General features: G+C 37.8%; 1 protein-coding gene across 1 annotated transcript in view; it reads right to left on the bottom strand.

Moving 5' to 3' along the window:
- FGL1 (fibrinogen like 1) overlaps positions 1-13,146 on the bottom strand; it is a 31,815-nt gene extending 18,669 nt beyond the window's left edge. The window contains exons 1-2 of the mRNA XM_008528366.2: positions 12,996-13,146; positions 1,712-1,791 (exon numbers count right to left, since the gene is read on the bottom strand). Coding sequence (XP_008526588.1) covers positions 1,712-1,783 — 72 coding nt within the window. The 5' untranslated portion in view covers positions 1,784-1,791; positions 12,996-13,146. The remainder of the gene's footprint in view (positions 1-1,711; positions 1,792-12,995) is intronic.
- Positions 13,147-18,797: the final 5,651 nt, after the last annotated feature.

Genomic DNA, 18,797 nt, shown 5'->3' on the forward strand with positions numbered 1-18,797 from the left:
CCCTGAAATAAACGAGGTTTTTGAATAATCTTTTGATATTAATATGTTGTAAAATATAATTGAATGCTATAATCTGATGATATCTGGTCACCTTTATAAGGGACACTAGTTTAGACTCATACCCCTAAGCATCTCACCCATGTACCTATTGCTGGAAATTCCACTGGAGTTACTTGAACTTTTTGCTTATTTGTTGTTTTTCCCTGAGTTAACTTCAAAAAGGGAAGGGAGGAGCCTGAGTCTTCCAGTTAAATCATTTTTCTTCTCTAAAAAGACAAACAACCCAAGAACATTGCACATGAAAGAATTTATCAGCTCCTTTCTAAAGTGGCATCTGACTAAGCGGAATTCTCCAGAGATAAAGCAAATACGGTGGGTGAATTAGAAGGAGAGTTACAGAGGTGGGTCTCCTGGGACAAGGTACTGAGGCCAAGAAGCCGCAATGAAGGCTCTTGAGTACCCAATGCTGGAGGAGTTACTCAGGGCAGTGAAAAAAAGGACAAAAGACACATTTTTTCCATTTTTCTATTTTTACCTTGACATCTCTATCTGCGGCTCCTGTCATGATCTCCTGTGATAAGTGTAAATGTTCGCTTCTGAGAAATTACGAATTTTAATGTGTAATTGCCTTACACCATCTATATATACATTATTTCCTAAAACAGGCATTTGATTATAATTAGATCTATTTCCCAATTTATATTTGCATTACTTCCTGTTCCTATCCTTATGTGCCACCTTGTATTCATTCCATAAATATGAGCACCTTCTGTGTTCCATGCACTCTGCCAGGCAGTCAGAACAGCACAAGTAGATATCCTACTCGGGACAAACGAAAGAAGTACACACCGCCTTCCTATGAAGGACTATAATGTAAATATAGAAATTCAGCCTCCAGACTGAAAGGTGTATAGCAAGAGAATGGAGAAGTGATGGTAGCGGCCTCCTGCCTCTCATCTTTAGGCCCAAGCTGCTGAGTCTCTCCCAGCTATTTCTCTAGACTGTTTCTTCTTCACTCTTGGTACTCTCTCCTCATCACTCTTCAATTGATCCTCTCTGAAAGAATTATTTGGGTAGCCTCCTGAGTCACACCTGTCTAAAAAATAAACAGGAAAGACCCTTTATGGTATCTGGAATCCTCTGTTGCCTTCCAATAGTAGGAAATTGGTTGTGATATTGTTAAATATAGCGGACTATGCAATTTAAAAGTAACCGAAGGGATTACAGGGTGAGCATATCCAATCTTTATGAGACTGCACAGAAGGTTTTAGTAAGCTTGTTTAAAACTTAGGAGTTTCCCAGAGCTTTGAGTAAATGAGTATTTTCTCCTTTTTACTCATGAATAGAGGATGATAGAATCGTTGTAATTACTTTCGAATAATCTGTTTAGTTTACACTAACAGTGTCTAATATTGGAAAGCCCCAGGTCAATTTTAACGGACAGTTTTAAATTCCTAATATTATGTAACCACCCGAATAACTCCAGTAAATTCAAAAAGATTTTTATTTGTTGTGCATACTGATTTTTGCCTAAATTTTTTTAAAGCACTTGGTAAAGTGCCTAGTATGTGGCAGGTGCTTCCACAAACCTTTTTCAATTTTCCCCCTTTAAGTTCTTTCAGTGACAAGTTACTATAGGTTTTCTGCAGAATAAAGGAAAATTCAGGTCAAAGCCAGCATTAGAAATGCAAGAATAGTTTAACGAACTTACCCAGGCTTCCCTGCCTATTACCAGAGTAATGGTGACAAGGATGAAACTGGACATCATCGCCATAGTCCCCATTGAAAGAACTGCAAGAACAAGAAGAATTTCATCAACTTATTTACTGTGAATTTTTCATAAGACCAGAGTTGGGTTCAGACCCAAGGCCATCCAGGCCATCTCTAATGTGAGAGTGGCTAAGGAAATTCTCCTGAGCTTTCCCAGGCTTCCCCCCTCACAGAATGATGCTCACTGCTACCTAAATAGAACTGCACCTGTTCACTTGCAAAAATGGAGGAGGGACTCTGACTCTTTGTGTGGTCCTAAGTGCCGCTTGTAAGAAGGTGTGGAAAAGGCGAAGATTCTGTAAGCACAAAGACCTAGGTCCATGTTTTGTCTGAGCCTCTTCCTAGTTGTGTGACCTTAGGCAACATACTAAAAATGCTCCTGATCTGTAAAATGGAAATCATAATCCCTACCTTACAGGACTGTGTCGATTTGGGTGCAATATTTTTAGACACCCTCACATACAACTAGTGCTAAATGAACAGTACTCATTTTGTATATGCTTTTATTTTTAAAAGAAGAAGAAAGAAAAAGTTATAAGCAACAGGAGGTGATATGCATTGTTTTTCTTAATGTCAATGTATAGGCAAGATATCAAGAAAATATAAAACTTTAAGCTCTGTTTAAAGTTGTAGAGGAAAATTAACTTTCTCTCTTCTTGAGATTATTTTTAAAATCAATCTTGAAGTCATGAGTCTCAATGAAAAATTTTGCTCATCCTCAGAATAACTTCTGTGTGCTGCCAGTGGTGAATTTTCATCAATTTTAGAAGCTAAGGAGCCTAGGAGGACAGAAATATCTGCATAATCTTCAAACAAATTTTACACCTAAGGTTTCTGCTAAAAAAAAGAACTGGGACCAACTGAATTATTTATTTGTTAGCCTAATTTTATTCTTATACAACCTGTGACCCCTTTTCATGAATCTCTTTCACAATTTTTATGTAATTAAAGGAGTGGTTTCTAAAGTTTGCTGCCCATTAGGATCATTTGGGGGGCTTTAAAAAAAAAATATCCATCCCCAGGAATTGAATCAAATGTCTAAAAGTCATATGCAGCAGGCCCTGGAATTTTTTAAAGACTTCCAGCTGATTCCAGTGTTCAGCAAAGTTTGAGAAGCAATGTTTTAAGGACTTTCTCTTTTTCTTTTTTTTTTTTTTTTTGAGGAAGACTGGCCCTGAGCCAATATCCGTGCCCATCTTCCTCTACTTTATATGTGGGACACCTACCACAGCATGGCCCGATAAGCGGTGCTAGGTCCTCGCCCAGGATCCCAACCAGGAAACCCCAGGCCACCAAAGCAGAGCACGTGAACTTAACTGCTACGCCACTGGGCTGGCCCCTATTTTAAAGACTTAGTAGACAAATTTTTTTTAGTTCCTGTTGATAAAGTAGGTTGTTAGTTCTCAGTCCTTCTGTGGTCGACAAAAACAGTTATAGAATGGGAGGGGCACTTATATTCACTGACCAAGAGCATGCATGGCCACCTTGGGAAGTGTTGTAAAATTCAATGCGAATTTTTAGAATATGTGAAATTTGTGTATTGCTGAGAGTAGTAAAGAATCTGCTAGATATAACTGTATAATTTTACTTCACACATTTTTACTTATGGCTGACTTTTTTTTTACTACATACCTAGAGCTGTGCTATGCATATTAGGAGCACCTTACCTAATCCTCAAATAATCCTATAAGGCAAGCACTATTATCTTCATCACACAAATGGATAGATCAGAGAGGTTGTCACTTCCCTAAGATCACACAACAGGTATATGGAAGACCCAGCAATTGAGCTGAGGGCTTTCCCCCTTGAAGGCCCATGGCCCTAACCTGTACTCTACATGGCCTTCCTCTCTATATACATATAAACCCTGCTATAAACAGGGAAACAGGCCGCAGAGAGGTATAGAGGCCCTCCTACTTGGCCTTCTCCAGTGAACATCACGCTCACTCCTGAACACGGCTGTGACTTGTTTATTCCTGAGTCATGTACTTCTCCTAAGGAACGTTAGGTTAACCTGGTGGGAGAGAAGACAGCTGCACTAAAACTGAAGCGGTCCTAGGGCATGGTAGCGTCGGTAAGCGTTTACTTCTCCTCAGCTATCTGCTCAACACTACGCTACATGCTGTGGAAGAATAAAATATAGTTGCCTATGGGGCTGGCCCCGTGGCCGAGTGGTTAAGTTCATGCACTCCGCTGCAGGTGGCCCACTGTTTCGTTGGTTCGAATCCTGGGCGCGGACATGGCACTGCTCATCAAGCCACGCTGAGGCAGCGTCCCACATGCCACAAGTAGAAGGACCCACAAGGAAGAATATACAACTATGTATTGGGGGGCTTTGGGGAGAAAAAGGAAAAAAATAAAATAAAATCTTTAAAATTAAAAATTTAAAAAAATACATAGTTGCCTCAACAAGGCAATGTTTTGAGGAAGAAATAAAAATATTAAAATGGGAATTAAAGACAATATAAACTAAGTTACATGAAACCATATGTAATTAACTATAAAACTAAAGTTTCCCAAACCACCCCTCAAAACAAAATTAATTACTTCCTCCATTGTGGTCCCATACTGTATTTACAGACCAGTGTAGCATTTATTCACTCAATAAACATTGTTTGCCCAACTACTATGTTCTAGACACTGAGCCAGGTGAAGGAATTATCTTTTGGTCAGTTGTTACATGTCCCTCTCCAACTGCTTCCCTAGGTCCGTGTGATTTTGCTTACAATGAGATATTGGAAGGCAAAGGCCACACCTTGCTAATGGTCCTATCCCCAGCATCTGACTTATTGTGGTGACCCTGAAAAATTTTTAGTTGTTGCCTATGCAGAAAATTTTCCCCAGGAGGGCAAACCTTTCCCAGAGCAGAGAATGTGATTTCCTTGCCATAACACTACAGTCTGTTTGCAGTGACGACGTACTGCCCCCTCCGTGCTTATCCTGGTCAAGGGGAAAACCACGGGCTAAGCATATCTTTGAAAATAAGAGTCAAGAAGGAGTCAGGGACTTTCTGTTGGATTGAGCATGTGAATTTATTTTTTCTTTCTCACAAAATCCCACTAGCAAAAGAGTAAAGAAAAATGGAAAAGACATGAGTTGACAAGGTCGAAGAGAAAGGGAGAGAGAAAACACCTGGCATGCAATGTCAATGAGTTTGGAGGTGATAAAAAGCATATGAGGCAGTTGGCAAAGCTGCTACAACTGAATAACAAGTGGCATCCAGAAGAATACCACGAGAAGCAACTCAGGTGCATTGCAATTCCCCAGATGGGTGTGGGGTTGGAGGCACAGCAGGCTTGAAGGCAGGGTGGAAGTGATGGGCTGACACCCAGATCCTCGCCTAAACTTTGAGCAGCCACGTGAATACTGCTCCTCCCAGCCCATCAGCAAACAAAAGGCTTACTTTCCTTTGGGGTTGAACCAGAGAGACTCCAGGTTGAGCATGACCACGGGCACAATGGAGGGCAGGGGAGAGACCCCCTGACCTGGCTACTCCTATCCCAGCAGCCAGGCAGTCAGCTCCATACTCCTCACGCCACTTTCCAGGCAAGAGACCATAGGAGTCCTCTCTGGAGGAATGAATAGCCTCACAGAAAAGATCTTCAGAGACTCACAAGGGAGATTGCCCAACAAAAGAGCCTTATCCTTGCCCGATTGTTCTCTGAAGAAGCCCACAGGTTGGCACATGGGAAAGGTATAGGCATAATATTTTGCTTATTTCTTTTAAAAGAGTTCTTACCACTGAAGGAAGGCATGTTTTAAATTTCATTCTGTGTCCATATTTGCTTAACAGTCTAAAGAAAACACTAAAGACCAAATGTTCTGTATTATAACACTGGGCAGAAATCCATATAATACTAATTAATTTACTATGAAAATATGTAATTTATTTGTTATGACTTAACCCTCTTATCCAACATTGTAAACAAAATAATCAAAATGTACAGATGTACTGAGTAAATTACATGGCTAAATGGGCAAAGAAATTAGATAAAACATAAGAACACATACAATTACTCATTACAGAAAAACTCTAATAAGCATTCATAGACCCATTTTTTTTTCAGTAAGTCATTCTTTAATACATTCATATGATACAATTTGTAGCAACAATTTAGGAAAACTGGTATTTCGCTCTTTCTATTATTTCAGTAACTATTTTTCTTTAAAATTTAAACATGTATTGGGTACCTACTTAATGCCAGGTGTTATGTATATTAGATTCTTTTATATATAGCTTATATTAAATATATTTAATTGTATTTAAAACATTAGCTTATATTAAAATGTAGAAAAAATTAAGTTTAATTATGGCATTTTAAATGTTCTCCAATGTAAAAAAGAGACACCCCCACCCCACGAGCTTTTAAATGAGATAGAACTAAGGTGAGAAGAAAATGGCAAACGAATAGAAACAAGAGCAAGTGGAGAAGAAAAGGTGACTAGGTTTGCTATCAATTAATATTTTTATTGATAAAATAATCTTGGAATTATATTTAGAAAAACTTTCCTAGGTAGCTTTTATTGTTGTCACGAAAGGTAAAATCATTGTCTTTAAGATGCCACCACCAACTGCACTAAAGAGCCGTCAGTTACAAGGCTGTCGTGTCCTGAACTTTGCATTTGCAGATGTGGAGGTCAGATCTACAAAGTTAGCAACACTTCAGGTTGAAATGAATACCCTCAACCAAAGATGTGTGATGTTATAAACAAATCCGTTTTCATTCTGATCCTGGGGGTAGTTCCACGTTTCCTTTGTCTGGGAGTTCATGGAAGGACCTGTCATTACCATTGGATGCCTGTCAAGACTCCATTTGTGAATAAAGAGCCTTCAGAGGAATAAATTCTTACTACAATTACAATAATTTACCTTACATATATAAGGAATGAAGACATTTCCACCTTTCAATTTAGGTATGGTACTCAAACACTGCTACAGTAGGATTTATTTTCTTATAGATTTAGCTATACCAGTGGTCTAATCGTGTTCATTTAAACATAATTATATGCAATTAAGTCCTGACAAAATACAACAAGTCTTTAAAACATGTGCCTCCTTTTCTCCATCAAAATGAAAGATAGGAAAAAAGTGGGAGGAAAAAAGAAAAAAAAATCCAATTACCTTCAGTAACCACACTCCATAAATCATATTTGAAAAAACAATATAGGTTGTCAATATATCTGCTGTTGTCTGTACTAAATATCAATAATTTTAAATAGTATTTCATTGGAAACTTAAGACTGATTTTTCCTACGAAAAGCTGAGATGGTGAATAATGCTCTCTAAAGATCATCAAGAAGAAAGAGTTCTCTGTGGAAGACCAGAGCTTATCTTATTTGTTTATAAAATATATGTAGTATTTTCCTACTTGAATCATAAATATCTTCAAGGTTAGCATTTTCTGCTACACTGACCTGCTTCGGAATTACTTATCCTTTTTCAAGATAGAAGGGCAATTATCACTGGATTTTAATACTATTGCTAATTCTCTCAGTTAATGTATTGTTCAGTACTATCTAAAATTGTGGTAAAATTGTGATTTAAAAATTCTAATTTTAAGAAAAAAAAATAAACCTCCATACTGTAAAAAACAGATATCATTGAAAGCAGGGACTCAAATAGATATTTGTACACCAATATTTATGGCAGCATTATTCACAATAACCAAAAGGTGAAAACAACCCAAATGTCCACCAATGGATGAATGGATGAACAGAATGTGATATATACACACAATGAAATACTAACCTTGAAGACATTATGCCAAGTGAAATGAACCAGACACCAAAGAACAAATACTGTAAGATTCCACTTATATGAGGTACCTAGAGCAGTCAAGTGGATAGAGACAGAAAATAGAATGGTGGTCACCAGGAGCTGGGAGGAGGGGGGAATGAAAAGCTATTGTTTAATGGATACAGAATTTCATTTTGGGAAGATGAAAAAGTTCTGGAGATGGATGGCGGTGATGGTTGCACAACATTGTGAGTGAACTTAATGCCACTGAACTGTACATTTAAAAATGGTCCAAATAGTCAATTTTATGTTATATATATTTTACCACAAATTAAAACCAGATATAGGTATATCTGTGAGTTACCTTTTCATATCAGTTAAAAATTATCTAGCATCTTTCAACTGCTAAACATCAGAACAAAATTTATCCCTTATTTATTGTGCCTGAATTTTTTTAAACATTGAATAGTGCAAAGGGTTAGATCAGTTATAAATCAACAGTCAGGCATTTTATTAAGAAATAATAGCCATCCACTTAAACTGAATTACAGCAGGAAAAGTGTATTTGTAAAGAAGTGTTCTTAATTGAAACAAATGAACTAGGGTGAGAAAGTTCCAGCACACATTTTCTAACCATTCTTAGAAATTCTTAAAATTCTGAAAATCTAATGGATTCTATTCTTCTAATCTCTATCACCAGAAAATTACAGACCTACGGCATGTTTTAGTATCTTCCTACACAATTGTGAGAATATTATTTTAATAATGACAGAAAAAAATTGCTGAGTGGGCCTTTGGTACAATTGCTCTACTCCCACAAAGATGCCAAACAGCAGGCATGGCCTGGGGCATTACACAGAAGAGCAGAGTCGCCAGCCCGATAGAATGTACCTCTGCAAGACTGCAGATCACTCGCATTCAGAGACCCAGCAGGGGAGAAGGGCTCACCTCCACAAGTCCAGCATGTGGGTTGGAAAAATGAGGAAAACAGTTATTCGTAACCAGACTATTGTATTTGTGTCTGAGGATCATGAAACACTCTACCATAATATAATCGGTTCCTGGATTTTATTTCCTACCCTTCACCATGAAAAATAAGAAAATAAACACAGGTGTGTCAGGTGACATGCAGCCTCCAGGGCCCCCTTAAGTCTCCTGAGCCTCTTTCCTTAGTATTTGGTTGTTTCTTTCTTAACATATTAGGTTGAACTATAAGAAAAAACATATGTTTGAACACTTTTAACCTACAAAAATGGTAGTTTCATATGTTTCAAATTAATACACATGATTAGATAGAAAGGATTCACTTGAAATCATTGTAGCCTTTTATACTGAAACAAATGCCAAGAGAAATAGATTAAAAATAATTTGTAGCTTATTTAACGAGAGAAAACAATTTAGCCACAATCTGTTTTTATATGAATGCTACCTCTATGTTAATACGTTAATATATGCCAATTAAACATTTTTTAAAAATTGCTGACACAGTCAACACATGCAATCTCATGGCTCTGCCATAAGCTAATCTTCAGGATGCCTTTAGAAGAGAAATTACAGTATTTGCTGTTAACTAAAGGAAGTTAGAGTAGAGAGGCAAAGTAGCTTTCTCAAAGAAAGGCTCTACAGTCAAAATGTATACATCTAACCACCTCTAGCACCTCTGTTGCTGCCATCTGGTCCAAGCCACCATTGGAAGATTCCAGTGTTCCAAATCAGAACATTTTTGAGAATGACACTGGGATAACAGTCTAAACTGAGCCTTTCCTGGGCAAACCCAGGAATTTTACAGTCGTCCATCTACAAGGTTTTACATAATCTGCAAAACCTCACTCCCTCACACCTCCTCTCCCCTATTCCCCTCCTTGTCCCCTTTCCTATGGCCACATTAGCTGCTTTGGTATTCCTTGAACACACCAAAATACATTTATTTCTCAGGGAAATTGCACTTGCTGTTCCCCCTGTCCGGAATGCTCTTCTCCTGAAAATGTCCATCGTTTGCTCCCTCATATCTTTCGGGTCCATTCACATGTCACCTTTTCAGAGATACCTTCCCTGGATACCATATATAAAACAGAACCATGTCCTCTGCCCTCATACATCCCATATCCCTATTATAATGGTTTAGTTATGAATATATTATATATTCATAAAAATATACATTCAAATATAATGAAATGTATGTGTCTATTGTCTGCCCGCCCTCACCACCATCTATGTAAGCACCATGAAGTAAGGGACCTGATCTGTTTTATTTACTGCTGTAACCCCGTGCTTGGTAGATAGTTGGGTACCATATTGGTTTCACAGGGCTGCTGTAACAAATTACCGCAAACTGGATGGCTTAGAACAACAGAAGTTTATTGTCTCACATTTCTGGAGGACAGAAGTCTGAAATCAAGGTGTCAGCAGGGTCATGCTCCCTCTGAAAGGCTCTCCAGAAGAATCTTTCCTTGCTTCTTTCAGCTTCTGGTGGTTGCCAGCAATCCTTGCATCCCTTGGCTTGTGGCAGCTTAACTCTACTTCTGCCTCCCTTTTCACATGGCTGTCTTCCCTCTGTGTGTCTCTGCATCCCAGTTTCCTTCTTCATACATAGTCCTCCCTTATCCACGGGCGATGTGTTCCAAGACACCCAGCGGAGGCTTGAAACCATGGATAGTATCAAACCCTATATATACTATGTTTTTTCCTATACATACATATCTATGATAAAGTTTAATTTATAAATTAGGCACAGTAAGAGATTAACAGCAATAACTAGTAATAAGATAGAACAATTGTAACAATATGCCATAATAAAAGTTACCATAGATCTTAGCAACTTCAGCATATGATTTTTTTTTCTTTCCTTGTTAAGTTGAGAACTTTCACATTTTCACTTAAAGGAAGCACTTTATGGCTTCTCTTTGGCATATCTGAATGGCCAGCATCACTACTCTTGCATTTTGGGGCCATTATTAAATAAAATAAGAGTGACTTGAACACAAGTACTGCGATACCATGACAATCCATCTGATGACCGAGACGGCTACTAAGTGACGGGACGGGTAGCGTACACAGCATAGATTGTTGGACAAAGGGATGATCCATGTCCCAGGCAGGACAAAGAGGGACAGTACAAGATTTCATCACGCTACTCAGAAGAGCGTGCAATTTAAAACTTATGAATGGTTTATTTCTGGAATTTTCCATTTAGTGTTAGTAACAAATGGCAGAAAGCAAAACCATGGATCAGAGGGGACTGCTATATAAAGAGAATCTTAACTTGATTACGTCTACAAAGACTCTTCTTCCAAATAAGATTACATTCACAGGTAAAGGAAATTAATATTAAAGATATCATTTTGGAGGGCACAATTCAACCCAGTACAGGTACTCAACAAAAGATTTGGTAAGAAAACTTATGAACCTAAATTAGAATTTTAGAACTTCCTAGCATCTGCTATTGCAGTTTTACACTTGATTACTAGGGACCAAATCCTTTTGTGTCTGCTGAATTTATTAGATGTCCCTATCGGATTCCCTCCATCCTCTCCCCTCTCCCAGCAGCGACTAAGAACACTTGATAAACTATGTCTTTTGTAAAGTTTTTATTGATTTGCAAATATGACATGCATGATACGTGATAGCTCATATTGGTTTCAAAAAGAGATCTTTGGATTTTAAGAATTCCAGAAGAAAATAAATAACTGAAAACTTAATACCTAAAGTATTTAAAATTTGGCTATCTTAAAGGGCTAAAGCCATTATCATAGCTATCTCATAATAAATTATTAGTTTGACTCATATTTTCAGTTGGTGATAAATATATTTCCTGAGCAAAATTACAACAGCTATGCTTCTATTTTTTAGAAAATCTCATTTGTAACTTCATGATCATTACTTGTTTAATTTTAAAATTTATCATAAAGTTCAAATAGTAAAAAGTCAAAAAATACCTCTCCACATAATGAAGATTTCTTAACATTGCCTTAAAATAATCAAATCTGATGTTTCCCAGAGAAAAGGAGGCACCCCCTATTCTGGCAGATCCTTAAACATAAAGGCATTTCAAAATGTCATTATACTATTTTTAAAGTCATTACGTTAATTTGATAATCTGAGAATAATTCCTGAGAATATGTGAAGCCCTCTAAAGCTCCCCAGCGCCCTCATCTTCTGCATCTAACCATCTTCTACAATACTGAAGAAATGTTTAGGTGTTAAGAAACTTGCTTTGGGGGCCGGCCCCATGGCCGAGTGGTTAAGTTCACACACTCTGCTTTAGCGGCCCAGGGTTTCACCCGTTTGAATCCTGGGCACGGACATGGCACTGCTCGTCAGGCCACACTGAGGTGGTGTCCCACACGCCACAACTAGAAGGACCCACAACTAAAATAGACAACTATGTACCAGGGGGCTTTGGGGAGAAAAAGGAAAAATAAAATCTTTAAAAAAAAAAAAACTTGCTTTGAAAATCTGGTCTGCATCCTTCCTCACAGTAAACCATTATTATTCTGCAAACCTGGCTTGTGGTACAGTTATATCACATTATTTAGTTCCTCACTATACAATTAGCTGTATTTCTTTTACGATGTTTTTGCTTTGGGCTATTTCAAAACTTTTAATTACTGTAAAATTAAAGCAGTTTTCAAATGGCTATTCTTTGATGTGCTGTAGTATTTGATATAAATTATTCTAAGGCTACAAAGTCCAATTTCTTTCCCACTAAAATTTTTTTAATTTAGTGGATTATAGTAGATTAAATTTAAAGGCAAAAATATTAAGTATGAAACTGAAAAGTTTTACAGCTGATATATAACTTTTAAAAACAAAATTACAAAACAAAAGTACACTAGTAGCATGTAAAATTTCAAAAATGGTATGTTTTAAGTGAGATATTATGAGAGGATATAAGAGTAAAAAATTTAAAAGGAAGAAAAAGTTATTGAAGAAAGCATTTTTAATAAGTTAGCATTCACAAGTGGACTACACGCTTTAATGTAAGACAGTTAGTTAAAAATTTACACATAAACACAGACTTAGAGACTCCTTTTAGGCTAATTCCTTTCCAATTTTTTTTTCCTTTTCCTGAAAATGGAACATAACAGTATCTTTCTTATTTATCTCAAGAATTTATACTCAATGAAAGCCTTAAAAAGCTAATTAAGTTTGATCTCCAAGAGATAGAAATAAAGAAATACATTTCTGAAGTTTTTACTTCTGCGGTGGAAAATGTAACATGGTCCATTTTATTTTTCATTTTGTACATTGAAACTGCAAATTCTATTATTTACATCAAATTCCCATCCAATTCATTAAAAAGGCACCAGGAATGGAAAGGAGACGTAATTCTAAATCTCTTTTCCAAGCTGCAGAAGCACACTTCCCTCTACTCAACCTGATCTGTCTCGATAGCAGAAGCTTTTTTCTTGATTTATGCTTAATATCATACCTAGGAAATAAATTAGCATTATTACAATTATGTCAAGAATGCAGAGACATTAAATACCTTGCCTATAGTCAGAAATGAGTCAGAGACACGGCTCACTCTAGCTCCAGCCACTCTGTCTCCCAGGATCCTCTCACTGCATTCAGAATTTGTAATTGTTTCCCCGTTATTTGATTAGAAATAGGGACAATGTTGATTCTGGCTTTAATCCAGAAACAAATATATGAGGAAATCAGTTTAACTGGAAGGAAAACTAGGAGAGGAGATTCAAGGACAAATCTCAATACTCTGATATTTTTCCTTTTTTCTCCTATTTGTATGAATTTTTTGTGAAAGATCCAATAATACATCTTTATAAAAATATATCTCTGATTTTTTTCTAACCTCTTCTTTTGCTCGTCCAGAGAATTTTTGTACTTTGATTAACTTTGGCAATGCTCAGTAGACGACCAAATAAAACCAAAGTTCAGTGGAATCTTTGCTTTATAGGTACTAGTGGTAATAAAATTTTACCCATAATATGAATTAAAATGTTATTTCAGCTACAATATGGAGAGAAGCCAAATTTTTCTTAGTTATAAAAAACATGGCAGGTTAATAATTGCCAAGATGAAATGGTGAGTTTGTTTGATGTTTAAGAAAAGCGAAAGTATTCCCTGAGGTACAGGATTGTGAAATATCTCTGTAAGCATCAATTATCCTCTGAACAAGTTGTTCTTTTTGTTTTAAACTTTGGAGGATTTTCTGATGTGTAAGAAGTGACTTGTTAGCTCCATTAATCGTATTGCATAATAGTTTCAGACTGGAAATCCAGGTTCATCTTTCTTTTTTCATTCTGATATAACTCAGCCTGTTTGCTATTTGTTCTGTGATCCCTGTTTATTAACTCAGATTCCGGTAAACTACTGAAGTTGTGTTTTCTTTCTGTTCTTTGTTGTCTTCTGGACTCAAGTATTGCGTGTTTGGCCTTCCTGTGAAACATTTTCCTGTCATTCAGTCAGAAATTTTTAAGTTTATTGAGGTAAAGGTAATCTTGATGACTTAGTGCAGAGAAAAACAGGTCGAAATGATTTACACACAGAGGAGAAGTGAAAATTATACATTCATAATTGCAGTGAATTCAAGCTGCTGACATTAAATTTCAAAAGCAAAAGTATGTATGGGATTACTCGGCTGATTTCATAATTACCTTTGCGGTAAAATAAAATATTTTGAAATACCATCCTATTTTTTCCTCCTTGTATCCCTTTTGCCTCCTCCCCATTCAAGCATTTAATAAGCCCTGCGCTCACCTCCTCAGAGGAGGGACAATAATCACAGTAACAGTAGCTAACACATGTGACACATTTATTACGTGCCAGACACGTTAAATATATTAACTCACTCAGCCACAACAGCCCTCTGAGCAGGTATTGTTACTATTTCCGTTTCACAAATGAGGAAACTGAGGCACAGAGGTTTAAGTAAGTTGCCCAAGGTCACACAGCTAGCAAGAGGTGGAGCCAGGATTCCCAGGTAATCCAGCTCAGACTCTGTGCTCCTCACCATTAAAGATAAACAATGCTGTCTGTCAAGGACTTGGGGGGATCATTGCCTCAGGAGAAACCTGGGAAAAGCTAACCAGACAATAAGGACAGAATCTGGGGTCAGCGTTCTGTGAAGGCATGCCAGAAACTGAACATGTTAGGAAGAATATTATGCCTTTCGTCCATGGATGCATTGTCAGAACACAGTGGAAGAACTGTCATCAGGAAAGGTCAATTTTTGAACTTGTACAATTGTCCCAAAGCTGTGCAATGAGAATGAGACCTGAGATCACCGGCTGAAAGAAGTGAGAGAAAAGAATGATATGAGGAGCAGGTTGGATCCAGGGTTTGAGGAGATGGACCAGAAAGAGAAGGGTTGGGAGGCATGCTTTAAGATACAGCTTCCTAAAGGAGCTTCACTGAAAGAATAGTGGGCTCATTAGGGCTTATGTCATACATTAGCTTGCCTAGAAGTTGGATTTTATGCGCTTACCCTGAGCGATTAGTTTCTGGAGAACTGACTCACACTCAATTTCTCAAGGGATACATAAAACAGAAAGGTGAATATATTAATTTAGAAAAAGAGAATCGCCTGGTAAGATAACCCATGTAGGTATTTGCATAGAGGATTTCCTCAGGGTGGAGAAAATCACCCCAGAGCAAATCAAGCCAAAGGAATCGTTTTTTTTTTTGAGGAAGATTAGCCCTGAGCTAACATCTGCTGCCAATCCTCCTCTTTTTGCTGAGGAAGACTGGCCCTGAGTAACATCCATGCCCATCTTCCTCTACTTTACATGTGGGATGCCTACCACAGGATGGCTTGATAAGCAGTGCCATGTCCACATCCGGGATCGGAACCAGCAAACCCCTAGGCTGCTGAAGCAGAACGTGGGAACTTGACTGCTGCACCACCAGGCTCGCCCCCAAGCCAAAGGAATTTTGGTGAACAAGGAACACGAATAAAGGACACTGGATTGTCTTAGATGCTTTCTTTTTTTTTTTTTAAAGTAAAGTAATTAGATAGACTTTTCTTTTCTGGTCCAAGAATATTTCCACAGACAACAGTACAGTTGCATCAAGATCAGTTCGCTCTGGCTCCTGGACAGCATTAGCTAAGCACTGACAAATTCTTTCCTTCTCCTTTGCAAGACCTTATTCAGAGAACTCTCAATTAATAGATCAGTTATAGCACAACTGTCATCCAAACCCTCTGACTCTGTATTGTGTCTGCTGGATTGGATACCTGCCCATCACCTGATACCTGACCCAGTCCCGGGGGGAAGGTTTAATTCCAGGCCTTCTTCTCTCCAGTCGGCTCAAGCCTGCAGCAGTGAACACGTCTGTTCTCAGCGCCATCATGAACGAGACTCAGACAACTGATTTACGTCCTTTAGGGTATTCTACCAGCGTATACTTCTGACGGTTACATTCTCCAACCTTGACTCAGTTCAGGGGGATACACCCTTTACAGGACTTATAAAATCCTGTGCTCTGAATACAATGCTCACATTTTAAACTTAAATTGTGACTTTTATCAAAATATTTAGAATAGAACGATCTTATAAGTAGCAGGAAAAGTGGTCATTGAGAATAGTCCTCATTCCAGGCAACTGACAGAGCCTCCTCAGGTGGAGGTAATAAAACTCCTCCCCAAAATATTGGTTTGGATATAAATTCACTCTTATGAGGCGTAAGTCTGAGAAATTACTATAGAAAATCAAATTTTTTTTTTTTTTTTTTTTTTTTTGCTGAGGAAGATTCACCCTGAGCTACCACCCACTGCCTATCTTCCTCTTTTTGTATGTGAACTGCTACCACAGCATGGCTACTGACAGATGAGTGGTGTAAGTCTGCACCTAGGAACCAAACTTGAGCCACTGAAGTGAAACACGCCAAACTTAACCACTAGGGCGCCAGGGCTAGCCCTAGAAAAGCATTTTAAAATGAGTAAAACTAAAGCAATTTTACTAGTGAATCACCCTAACTATTCCTATTGTCCATGTAAGTAGTGGAACTTTAAATTAATAGATGCTAAATGAATAGCTCCTGAATTAATTAATCCATGTCAGGTCAATATGAATGGTATAGTCAAGTGAGTGGAGACATTTTAAGATTGGGAAACTGCATTGATTTCCAAGCTCTGCCGTGTCTTGTTATACGCTTTTGAGCAAGTCATTTCACCTCTCTGAAACTCAATTTTCTCATCTATAAAAAAGGCTATTGGATCAAATGGTCCCTAAGAGCCACTCCCACCTTTGAGTTCTTCTTTCTTGTTTATTTGCTATTATCTACAAGAAACTTCTCTAGAACATAATATGAAAGAGGATTAAAGTTTTATAACAAAGTTAGGAAAGTTTATGGGTAACTAGGCAACATAGATAAGTATATGTAACAGGAGAGTCAACTAGGTTGAAGCTGGACTTGGATACAGAGTCCTATGGAATTAGGAATGCCCTTCAGATCTCCTCTCGTGCTCTAGCAGACAACGACAAAGCTGCTATAGTTATCAAGGTGGAAAACTCGTATTACTATCTAAAAAATCTAGTTGCTTTGCTCTGTTCCAGGCCAACTCCTGGAGTTCTGGGACCATGCTGGTCTCTTGAAATCCTGCTGTTGCCATCAGGTAGATTTCAAAATAACTGTGATGGTTGTGGGAAAAGGCCACTTTCTCCTTCCCTAACCTAGCCTAGACTTGGACACAAGGCCCTTCCTGAAACCCCAATGCAAGCTTTTAATAGGCTGTGATCTTTCCAAAACTGTTCTGAAATCTTGGGGATAATAGAAGCAAATTATAATGCAGAAAAAAGGAAAACGTAAACAGGGATATTAACTGTGACTATTCTCTTCTCCATAGTGGTCCCCCTTGGGCCTTCTCTCCCCTTATCCATGGACCCAGACTATTGCCATGTTGAAGGGGCTACATAACTTCCCATGCGCAGAAGTGTCCTTTGTCCTATCCTTAACACCTCTCTTGCTTCTTGAGAAGGAATAAAAAAATTCTATCTCCTCAGCCAATAAAGTAATAAGTACTAGTGATGTAGCCACGCCCACAATAAAGATACTCATTTACAGGACAATGCAGAGAAAATTTGCTTTTTATTTCCACAAAGTTTCCATTTCAGAATATAATCTGGGCTGTGCTTTTATATAATAAAAGCTCATTAAAGTGTCACACACCAAGAAAAAGAAAAGTTTTCTCCCGGAGATAACTATGGTTCTGCCCCTAGCTAAAGAGAAAATTTTAACCAAAATCTGGTTGAATATGGGTAGATTGACCACATATTTTTATTTGTGCTCCCTCCCCAAATCCCTTTAAAATGGCAACAAAGAAATAAAAAGGCATTAACCTACAATGTCAAAGCAATAGGAATGATGCATGAGGAGATAAGCGATTACAATAATGTATCGGAAGAGGTTTCAGAGGAACCACCAAATTCATGGGTGATTGTCAAGGCTAAAAATAGGGGGATTGGTGAAACAATACATAAAGTGTAGTTGGGCCATATAGCTCCTTCCCCATCCTGTGTAACTTCTACCCTCTTTACTCATACACCACCTGCCCCTTGCCTATCTTTTATTCCTAAGAGAATTTGATCTGGAAAGTATTTTCATTTGGGGACATCAGGAATATTGGAAGGTAGGAGCCATAAACAGAGAAATTAAGTGAAAATATGCATAGAAAGAATGGGGCCAGCCAGCTCTTTCAAACCAGATTGCTGTCAGGCAGGCTTATATTTCCTGGCAGGAGATAAGGATTCTTCTTGGGAGGAATGGAATGGTCTCATAGAAAAAAATTTAATGATACTAAAATATAGTGGTCCCTCTACAGATATGCCAGCTTACCACTTAATCATGTATTGAAGCTTACCAGTCCACAAACTCCATCTATGAACCTAAGGCTAGCTTTCAGTTAGCTTTTTTGGTGCCTCGCATAGAGACAACCAAAGATCACCAGACATTTGAAGAACTTCTCCAATATAAAGAACAGAGAGAAAAACAAAGGAAAAATGAAAGAAATCTGGGGAACAGAGAATATTGAGTGTCTACTACGTGCCAAGCACTATTCTAAATGCTGCAGAAATCACAATAAACAAAACAGACAAAATTCTCTGCCCTCATAAAGTTGACATTCTAGCAGAGATGGGGAAGTAAACATTAACGAAAATAAATAAACAGATTATATAATATGTTAGAAAGTGATGTCTGTCACAAATCGTGAAGAAAAAATAAGTCAAGGGAGAGGACTAGGGAGTGGGTGGGGAATGGAGATGCAAATTTAAAGAGTGGGTCATGGAAGGCTCTATTGAGATGACACGAGCAAAGATTTGAAAGAGAA

The sequence above is a fragment of the Equus przewalskii genome, chromosome 28 (genome assembly GCF_037783145.1).
Source record: "Equus przewalskii isolate Varuska chromosome 28, EquPr2, whole genome shotgun sequence".
NCBI lineage: Eukaryota > Metazoa > Chordata > Mammalia > Perissodactyla > Equidae > Equus > Equus przewalskii.